This window comes from Vitis riparia, chromosome 18 (assembly GCF_004353265.1).
Source record: "Vitis riparia cultivar Riparia Gloire de Montpellier isolate 1030 chromosome 18, EGFV_Vit.rip_1.0, whole genome shotgun sequence".
Classification (NCBI taxonomy): domain Eukaryota; kingdom Viridiplantae; phylum Streptophyta; class Magnoliopsida; order Vitales; family Vitaceae; genus Vitis; species Vitis riparia.
The window spans coordinates 8,383,614-8,394,653 of NC_048448.1; the positions used below are offsets into that span (position 1 = coordinate 8,383,614).

General features: G+C 36.6%; 2 protein-coding genes across 2 annotated transcripts; one reads left to right on the forward strand and one right to left on the reverse strand.

Moving 5' to 3' along the window:
* On the forward strand, positions 1 to 2,018 carry LOC117906271. The gene is made up of 7 exons (XM_034819250.1): positions 1 to 262; positions 383 to 436; positions 514 to 645; positions 757 to 865; positions 958 to 999; positions 1,102 to 1,158; positions 1,235 to 2,018. Exons 1-7 carry the CDS (start codon positions 120 to 122, stop codon positions 1,838 to 1,840), a joined length of 1,143 nt encoding a protein of 380 aa, XP_034675141.1. The 5' UTR covers positions 1 to 119; the 3' UTR covers positions 1,841 to 2,018.
* A 4,728-nt stretch (positions 2,019 to 6,746) lies between these two features.
* On the reverse strand, positions 6,747 to 10,676 carry LOC117906706 (low-temperature-induced cysteine proteinase-like). Its single transcript, XM_034819856.1, has 5 exons — positions 10,066 to 10,676; positions 8,658 to 8,898; positions 8,434 to 8,570; positions 7,641 to 8,097; positions 6,747 to 7,231 (listed from the first exon to the last, which is right to left on the reverse strand). The coding sequence occupies exons 1-5, from the start codon at positions 10,536 to 10,538 to the stop codon at positions 7,136 to 7,138; spliced, it is 1,404 nt and encodes a 467-aa protein (XP_034675747.1). The 5' UTR covers positions 10,539 to 10,676; the 3' UTR covers positions 6,747 to 7,135.
* Between the last annotated feature and the right edge of the window lie 364 nt (positions 10,677 to 11,040).

The following is an 11,040-nucleotide window of genomic DNA, read 5'->3' on the forward strand; positions in this document are numbered from 1 at the left end:
TACGCACACATTATACACGCGTGGGTGTGGCATTCCTTTTGTTTGTTCTTTTTCTTTCTAATTGTGACTGCAACTGGGTATACTGTTGTGGCTTTTGTTCTCTCTTCTCTCTCGCGACAATGGAAAGTGGAGTTCCCATGCTTAATTGCCTGTTGCAGCATGCATTGAGAGGCCTATGTTCTTGTTCAGATTCTTCCAACTCTTCAAAGTGGGTGTATGCAGTTTTCTGGAGGATCTTACCTCGGAACTACCCTCCACCAAAGTAAGAGAACCGGCACCAACTAGGGAATGAAAGATAAAAAAGAATGAAAGATTTGGCTGATACAATTCAAATTACAAATGAAGCTATTTAACGTACTTGGATCACATTGCATTTTTTCAGGTGGGATTATGGAGGGGGAGCTCTTGATCGCTGCAAAGGGAATAAGAGGAACTGGTATTCCATTAGAATTATGATAACCCATGTCTCATTTTGGTCTGCTTTTGAGTTTTGAAGTGGATTTTCTTTTCCAGGATTCTTGTTTGGGAAGATGGGTTTTGTGATTTCTATGAGTGTGAACGAGCCGGGGGCGAATACATGAAGGGCAGGTTTGGTGCTGATGTCTTCTTCAAAATGTCCCATGAGGTCTATAATTATGGTGAAGGGTAAGAATTTATGGCCATCCATTTCTTTCCTTCCATTTTCTCTTGGTTGAATAGAAAACTGTAGGAAGCCTTTGAAATTAACTGGTAAGTTTCTCATGGTACTTTTTGCAGATTAGTGGGAAAAGTTGCAGCAGACAACAGTCACAAATGGGTGTTCAGAGAAAGCCCAAATGATAATGATCCTGGCTTCATCTCTTCATGGAATGTGTCAATTGACCCTGTAAGAAAAACACTGAAGTTTCCAGAATTCAATGCAAACATTAAGATTCCTCCTTCAATTCTAACTTTCTCTTGAATTGGTGGTGTAAGCAGCAACCAAGAGCTTGGGAGTTCCAGTTCAATTCTGGCATTCAGGTTAGTTCCTTCACACATTCAAGAATAGAACCAGAAAGAGAAATTTTCTACTTTGTTGTTGTTGTTGTTTTTTTTTTTTTTTTTCTAATTAACTTTCTACAGACAATTGCCATCATTTCTGTACGAGAAGGTATCATTCAACTGGGCTCATTCGATAAGGTCTCCCCGCTTACCTCTCTGCATCTCTCTTCTTGATTACAACAACTCTTTAAGTGATGGTCTATGGGTTGTGCAGATGGTGGAAGATCTCAATCTGGTGATTAGCATACAGAGGAAATTCAGCTACCTCCAGAGCATACCTGGCATTTTCTCCATACAGAGACCATATCTACCCATCCAACAACCAAACGCCACTGAAACAAGTTTCTCACCAGAAGAAAAGTGCCAACTAGCCGGAGCAAAGAGACTGTACAGCGACAGACCCGGCGAGCCTCCCATCAAGTCCATCAACTTGGGCTGGAACAGCCCACAAAACGGTGTTGCGGGACCTGCCATTTGGTCTATCCCACCTCTTTTACCCACCATGTCTTGCAGTCTCGGAGCTCTGTTATCAAAGCTCCCTTCAGTTCTGCCATCCTACAACCACATTGAAGCTCATGACACAACTCTGCTTAGCAATAACAGCAACAGCAACATCAATAGCACAAGCCAGAGGTTGAAAGTTAATGGTGTTGGTGGGTTAAATGAAATTCAAATTGCCGGTATAAAATTGGAATCATCCTGCCTGATGGACACAAATCAAGAAGAGAAACCCAGTCCACTGGATCCATGTATAGGGTTGCGAGATGAATTAGGGTTTGGACGTGCAAGGGAGGGAGGTCGTGCTCTAAATCTCAATTAATTAGGAAAATCCAATTGTATTTATTGTGATAAACCAGATAATTTTAGCTAGTTGGCCTTTGAGTGTGTGGTCAGTTCCTTGCTCACTCAAGCACAAATGTATGCCCAACACTAATAAACTTACTGTATTAATATAACTGTATGATAATGAGATCTCTCCCCTTCTTCCTTTTTGTTGAGTTTGGGGCATGTTTCCATACTCAAATTAATTCATTAATTTTTTACACTGAACATAAAATCAAAGAAATAAGTAACCTTTAGTATGGGTCTTTAGAATAAGATACTAGTTTCTGTATAATTCATTGAAAATGATAGGGGTGGGGATGTTGATGGGTCAGATCTTAACATGTACCCATGCTCCCTTATTCTACATTGGTTAAATGGTGATGGTTCTACCTAATAGACAAACTTGCTATCTAGGTTTACGTGCACGTCTCTTGACTTGAACCGGAGAACATGAGGCAGGTCATTGAGCCAGACACAAACCCAATGCCATTTGGCCGGCTCTGCCAATGTTTGTTAGTATGGTAGAGACAAACACGGTGATCAATGTTTTATATCTGACCTTCTACCGTGAGATTCTTGAAGATCATAGTTTGGAAGGAAAAGGGTGGCGAAGAAACAGTGTCTTTGTCCGTTCAGTTTGCAAACAAAACAACAGCCGTAGTTATTGCAAAAGCATAGAGCGTCCACTCATAACTTCTTTGAAGAATGAGGTGCAGTGGCAGGTAGGGGTTTAACTCCGGTGGCCTGTCCCTTGAGAAATGTTGGGCCACTTGTATGTGTACTGGTCCCGGCCGAAAATCAAGGACAAAGATAATTGAGGTTTGGGACAAGTTGAGGAACCCGACATTTGATATCTAGCCCTACACAATGGCCGGTCCCCAGCCTCATATTCTTGATCTTTTTCTCTTTGGTTGGTGACGCTCAAAGCTTAAATCAGTTGTAATTTATGGGATCAGGCATTGATGTGGCTCCTCTTGGTTAGAAGAATGTAACATCACTTATTAACCATCCGTTGAGTTGCAATTATTGGATAAAGGAAAATGCCAAGGAATCGCAATGGCACCTATAAAACAAAATATCTGAACCGTTGAATATATGTGATAGGATTTAAGTCATCGAACAAGTTATAAACAAATAAGATTAAGATGTAAACAATAAAATCTAAAATTATATACGTGATATCATTTGATTAATTGCCTCATTTCAATAGATACCGAAAAATGTATTTTTACATGATAATTAGACCCTAAATAATTCATCAAGTTTGCCTCGAATTACTTTTTTTTTGGGGACTTTGTGAGTAGTTCATTGTAATAGCAGCATTTCCCAAAGACCTCACCTAAATCCAACTTGAAAGAAGACCAACTTATGATCTCACCTAATTATTGATTGTGATCAACCAATTTTGGAATTTTTTTTTTATATTTATTTGGAGTGGCATACCTCCGGAAAGATTTGTGAACAACCCAAGAATGTGTAATTATTTGGGTTGCTAAGGGGAATAAGAAAAAGGTTCTGACTGTGAGAAGGGTAGCAACTCGTAGAAAAAGACTCATTAAAGGAAGAAAATCTATGTTATTATTTATGGTAACCCACAACCAGATTTCCTATCAATTTAGGTTAAAAAGACTGGTAAAACTTCCTGAACAAATCTCCTGAGAAATCTTTTCACTATCTTGAGTATCCAGACATAAAAAATTGATTCATTTGCTATAAAATAATTTGGAAAGTAATTCCTTTTCATTTTTGGTCCCCACCCATGCTAAAATTCAAAAATCACACTTCAATCAAAATTAAGCTTGAAAGAGCAAAAAAAAAAAAGGGATCTGGGAAGTCAAAATCCCATTAGATGTTCATTTTGAAACCCATATGATTCTATGCTAAATCATTTCCTCTATCTTCATTTCATCCCCCCTTTTATTTGGTTTAAACCACCGATTCACCGAAGCATTATCATTGTTCGTACAAAAGAGCATTGAAATGGAAGAATATGTGAAACGTGTCGTCCTTTGTATGCCATTCCATGGTGGTTTACTTTTCCTTTTCCTCTTTCTTCCTTTCTTTCCTTCCTTTTTCTTTTTTCCAGTAAAGTAATTATTTAACAACGCGGAATACCAGACACTGACCCACCAGAAAAATCATTGATATGGGGTTTTCCACAAGCATAAAGTTTGGATCAATGAGATGGTGATGGTGGGTGGGGATCGGCCATTTTCAGACAGGGTCTCTGATATTTTGTGTACACAGAGAGGCTAGTATAGCGTGAGGACCCAGTTGCCAATTGTATTCTAGTCCTGCCACCCTCACTCTCATCAAAAGCCATTAAGTTTTTTTTCCTCCTCAAATTTTGGCAGACGGATTTGTCCAAGCCCCAACCAACAATTCAAAAATAGATGTACATAACCCAACTCCACCTGTATAAATACCAACCAAACTTAATACTCAGTGGTGGAAATAGAGATCATTTTAGTGAGCTTTAATCGCCTTCTTAACACATTCAACCATATAGTGATGCAGGCTTGGATCAAATGGGTCAAGTTTGACTTGAATATTGGCATCTTTCTGGAAACAGGACCACATGTTAAGTGGAAGTATTTGCCATCCTTTGTAAGCAATTCTGAAATCAACTATAGAGGGCGGTATAAGAAAATATCATAAGGGTAGGTGATGATATTTGATTGAGGCAGCTGAGAAAATAGCACAGAAGGTAGGTAACACATTTGATTTTCTTAAAAGTTTCCTCTACCTGCCTTTAAACCTTTGGTGGTCTGATAATTTGTAGGTGTCCCGTATTTGTCACGGAACTTAAAAGTCAAATGTGTTTCCTAACCCTAGAAAGATGGCTTCCCAGATGACCAGGCACACAAAAATAAGTTGTCTTTCAGTTTATTAAAAAATATATATATATATATATATATATATATATATCGAAATAGTAAACTTGACGATTGAAAATGTAATTATAAGTCTGGTCACAAAAAGAAATGAAGACCATCATCTTATATGCACTTCACAATTGAAAATTTATATATTAATAAAAAATAATATTTTTAAGGGCTAAGACCATCAAACATAATATTTCAAATCTCCCTATAAATTATTAAATTAAAAAAAAAATTCTAAATACAGTGTTTCCCAATTCATATAAATAAAGCTAATTTAAGAACTTTCAAGAAAATTATATTCTAAGTTTCTTCAAATCTTTATATGGGACTTTATTGAATTAAAGTCAAAATATATAGAACCTCAAATTTCAAGTTTTAAGATCAAAATCTTTTTTGAGATGAAGTTATTCAAGGCCTTTGATATTGTTAAATCATGCTAAAACTCAAGTAAATCATATTAAATCTCTCCATTTCTAAGACATATTAAGGCCCAAATCAAGTTAAGTCCCAAATCAAGTTAAAATTCAAGTTATACTAAGACTTAATAGGTGTTCGATAAACCGACTTAATAATTTAAAATGATTTAATAATTTAATTTAAGTTATTAAATAAATTAAATATGTTTAGTTAAATAACTTAATGTTATGACTTAAAATAAAAAATAACTTTAAGTATTGAATAAAAATAATTAATTTATTCTTAAGTCCATATTTTCATTTTACTTTTTTATTTATATTTATCAATTTGCCTCTACAATCTTTTTTGTTATTTCACAACCTTCATTATTACTCGATTTTTTTTTGCTTTAGTTATAATTTATGAGAATAAATATGTCAATTTAATGATTTAAAATAAATTTTAAATTCATTTTATCAAACAACTTTAATACTTAAAGTAAAAATTAAATAATAAATTTTAACTTAATAATTTAAGTATAATTTAACTTAAAGTAAATTTAAGTTATTAAGTAATAAGAATTAAGTTTTACCAAATACCTCCTTAAATTAAGTCATAACTTAAATTATGCCACGATTTATGTTAAAACTCAAGTCAATTTAAAATCCAAAACTAAATCAAGTCAATACTTAAATTAAGTTTAAGTCATTCAAGATTAAGTAGGTTTTTAATAAACCAACTTAATAACTTAATTTAAGTTATTAAGTAAATTAAATATATTTGGTAAAATAATTTAATGATATGATTTAAAATAAATAACAATAATTAACAAGTAAAAAACAAATGTGAAAATTTCTCCTAGAGTTACATCCTTTGGTGAAAGATTTGAATTTATATATATTAATAAAAGAACATAAAAATAAAGGGAGATTTTAATGTGATTTGTTTAATCATAAGATAGAGAAATGTTGCATACAGTAGAAATAGATACCTATTCTGTCTCATAACAACTTTTTCTTACATCGGGTGTCTTTTATTTTCCATTATATTTTTATGCATCATGTAAAATCTTCACAATATCATATTACTTTCACATAATATTTATAAAGATATTTTTATTAAGTTTCAAAATAAGAAATTTAATTACAATCACATGTTGAACTCAAGAAATATTCTATAAAATATTAATTCTATTAAAACATTACATTCAAATTAAAGATTTGAGACACTACTCAACAACTTCATTTTCTAAACGTGTCAAATCCTGGGAGATGCTCAATGCCACGGGAAGGAAATTTTACTTGGGACTTTCCAAAACCATGCACAGTTATTTCCAATCTAATTGTTCGGAATTAAATTTAAGATTAATTGTTTCCTATTTACCATACGACACACAGCACAAATATGGATGAGGTTTGATGGTTGTCTACTTTCCAGGTTTTGATGGTTTTTTTGGAGCTTTCGTTCTCTATTTGCTTAAATGGAATATAATATGTAGGATGGATTTTTCTCTAGTTTTGAAACCAAGTCTAACAAAACTTGAGAATACATCCTAAATTTTTTTGGGAACTACATGACCCTCTAATGCAACAGCAATGAAACTACCAATTTAGACATGCATTAATCAATGGCTAAATATTGTATTGAGGGGGTCATCAACCTTCTGATAATAAGATAATTTGAAGGGAGAGAAAAGATGGGTGCTACAGGGATCAGGAGAACTTCAAGCATCACTAGAGCAAATCAGGAAAGCCGTAGCTAAATGATGACTGGATTTACAGAGGAAATTGGATACGGACTATAATCAATCTATTGTTCATAAACAACATAATTATAAAGTACTATCTACACAAATCAGCATCTGAATACACATTGACAGACCACCCATCAATCAGTAATTTTAATGGTGGAAATTGGGGAATGCATATAATGAAACCATGGAGATCATCAAGCTGTGCTATATTCATCTGTCCTCTTGTCATCCACTGCTACAAAGCTTCAAAGTTCTCTTAAGCACTGCTTCTCTTGCCATCACCCCCATAGGCCCAATGAGGTTTAGCAGCAGTGCGCTTCAATGCCTTGACTCCCAATGGGTTGTCCTTGCTCTGTTGCATTGAGGAATATAAGTAAGCAAACACCAAAGAAGATATAAATGGAGGAGGACCTTGGACATCCATTATGGAAAAAATATCAATGGGATTCCACTTTTTCACCTAGCATCTTAGGACAAGATCCATGTTTCAGATAAAAACATCACAAAAAGAGTCCTTTTTGGGTGCAAAATTCATCAAGAAGGAAAATTAAAAGTTGAAACAGAGGATTTAGAAAAGAAAAGAGAAAAAAAAAAAACCTTCTGCATATGATATTTACAAGAAACCAAAATAGATTTCATTTAAAGACAAGGTGGACAGCTAAATAGATTTCAAGTAATGATCTTTTCAGTTGGTGTCCAAGTGCAATGAGTAGTAGTGGTATCATAGCTCAAAATGAAAGATAACGAAGTTTAGTTCTTACCATCATGCAGGTCCCCGCACGGACATTGCAGACGGGATATTCCTGGGGGCAGCAGCTATCATGATCTTCACAGCAGGTGGCAGCCTCAAGTGGGCAGCATCCCCATTGAAAGCAATACTTAGCATACTCAAAGATGCAGCAGCAGGTGCTGCTCTCAGGACATGCGTAGTAGTTATCACAGACAGTTGGGGGCTTTACTGGAGAGGGAGGAGACGGGCCAGGGTTGGGCGGGTTTTGGCCTTTTTTGATAGGGTAAGAGGCCTCCATAGCAATTCCACACTTCCCTGTCGCACTAGTAGCAAGATCACGCTCCATCCTGATATATCCTTCCTCTCCCCAGCTGGCACCCCATGAGTTCTTTACAATCCAGTAATCCACACCATTTTCTGTGCCATATCCAACAGCAGTAACACCATGGTCCAGTGCTGTCCCACATCTTCCAGTAAATATACCCGATTTGAAGAGATTGGGAAACAAATAAAAAGAACCAAGTTAGAAAGGCAACTATTTCATGGTACAACAGGATCACATGGAAGAAACTGTTCTCAGTATAACTTTTATATCATTATTCAACTTATCCTGGGATAGCTATGCAGAGGGTCACCAATTGAAGAAAGAAATTTGGGATCCGTACACCATAATCTACTGTAGTGGAACTTCCAAAAGAAATATCATTACAATAACATATTATGCTTATTTTTTTTTTGATTGGTAACATATTATGCTTAATGATACAGGATCTTTGCCTCATTTGGAGAAAATATAATATAACCAGAGAAAGAACTTTACCGATTGGTAGAGTTGGAATTCCCTGCCACCTGCTTCAATGGCAACGCTCACTGGTTGATTTGCCACTGCCTTTTCAAGTGACTTCTCATCATTCTCAGGAACATCTTCATACCCATCGATTGTAACAACCTTGGCATTTTTCTGCAAAAAAATTACTAAAGAATCAGAAAAAATTTCTTCCTGTTTCCTGTCTTTGGTATTGTATAAATTTCAAGAATGAATACCGACCCTGTACTGGTCACATCTGCCATCGGAAGCTTTGTAGGGGTAATCTTCTTCAGAGTCAATGCCTCCGTTGTTGATAATGAACTCAAAGGCATAGTCCATAAGTCCCCCATTGCATCCTTCATTATATGATGTATCACAGTCCACCAGCTCCTGCTCTGATAGTGATATCAGACCACCAGTCACAATCTTGTTAATCCCTTCCACAGCAGCAATTGTAGAGAATGCCCAGCAGCTCCCGCAACTTCATTTCATAACAATAATTATTAGATTAATACATCATAACCACATAGAAAGTACAACAAATGCTTAAGGCTCCAGGTTTCCCAAAAGAAACATTTGAGCTGTTGAAGCCCTTTTTTTTTTTGGTCAAGCAGCAAATGATCTAATCACTTTAGTTTTGAACTTTGAGAAGAAATAGGCTTCTACAACATTCCAGAATAAAGTATGAAAACAAACCAATTTACCCGCATTAAATTACGGTAACAAGGGTTTGATCAAATAGTTGGCATCAATTTCATATCCTTACAAAGTTACTCCTAGAAGCTGATACTTGCTAGAAGGATCCGGTCAAACAATTGTTCTAGTTTTATTCAAGGATTCCAACACAGATCAGCCATGACATCACATGACCAGAGCAAATATGGTGATACATCATATTTAAAGGGTAAATCCATAAAATATATTTAATTGAAGGAAAAAATCAAATTAGATTTAAAGGGCAAATCTCTAAAATATATTTAATTGAAAGGATAGTGAAATCCGGGGAAGGAGCTAATCCCAGCCAACCCATGGTTGCGAAAGCTGCCAGGTTTTATGGGTCCATCAATATTGACTGGTGGGGTCCTCCCACCGAAATGAATATTCTTATAGATAGATATGTTCGACGAATCTGTTCAAAGAAAAGGGCTATGTGAAACACACATCATCCGCATTAATGGAGAAACGGGTGAGGGAAGAATCCTCTGACCCTGACACCGCACAAGATTCTTCCCAATCCCTGAAACCAAGGGAAATAATATTTTTCTAAAACAGGGGTCTGCTCTTCTATAATCTATGCCATTGGTTCTCCATGATTGATGATCTCCTGGCTTACAACTTCTAATCCTTGGCATCTGATAAGGGCCCTTCAACATCGAAGATTCTAAACTTACGATTATCGTCAGAGAAATTCGCAATAAAAGGGTATGGTGTCACAGATATCAGTAAAGCTGTGACTGATCTGATGGTATTATGGTCGAGTAATACATAATCCAATTTCCTTCATCTCCAAGAAAAAGATAATGAAAAGGGAACAACAGTAGTATTTGTAATCAAAGAAAAAAAGGCAATAATAATTGAATCAAATCCAACAAAAATACATGCAAATAAATAAAGTTCAGAAACGAATAAGGACTATAACTTACCGCAACTTCCTTGGTCTTTGACTTCAACGACAGCACCTTTCTTTCTCCAATCAACGGACTCCGGCAAGGAATCGCCGACACGAAAAGCGTAACGATCGCTAATCTTGTTGGAAGACCTCCGCTTAGCAGCAGTCCTTGTACCCAAATACATAGACCGGTACTCCTCATTTGTCAAGTCAGCAAACCGGTTCAAACCAACCTTATAGGTCCGGTTCTCGGCGTTGTGTTCATCGATGAACCTGAGGTTGTCCTTAAAGATCTGAAACCTTCTCTCCTTCTCCCCCAAAGCGTTGTACGATTTGCCGTGCTTTGCAAGCCAGGCCTCGTACACAACCATCACATCCTCATCCGTCCTCCAACTCGATTTGTCTCCATGGGTCTCGTCGTAGCCGATGATCGACATGTCGTGCGCCGACGCCAACCCCAACAGCAAGAACAGAAAGACGGCCATTGATGAGGATGATCTGCACAAACCCATCTCTCCGAATCACTCCTGTATTGTGAAAAGGAGTGGGGGAGGGCGCGGGGAGTTATATAGGCAAATAAATGGAAAATTAGACGACAATAATACCAATTACGGAAATAATTAAATCGAAATTAAGAATACAGAATAATAAAGGGGCAGGCTGAGAGTGAGAAGAATCCAACAGAGACGCATGTGGATGAGGTATGATTGGGGGAAGGAAAAGCTCCCCAGACGTCCAGACCAACCCACAGAAATAGGAAAGTGAGTGTGGGAATCGTTTGGGTAAATCCGTCATTGTCAGCCCAAGTTTCCTTGATCGTTGGGTTAATCTCCCCCTACCGTCTTTTTTTCCTTCTATCACCGAATCCAGTTTGGCCACGTCGTTGCGATGCAATTCCTGCTCTGGCGGTTTGACACACTGCAACTCTCCTTTATTTTGGAGGGCGGGTCCCGCGGAAAAATGAAATTATCGATTTATTGAATAATGAATTTGCCAATAGTTCCGTTTAAATTT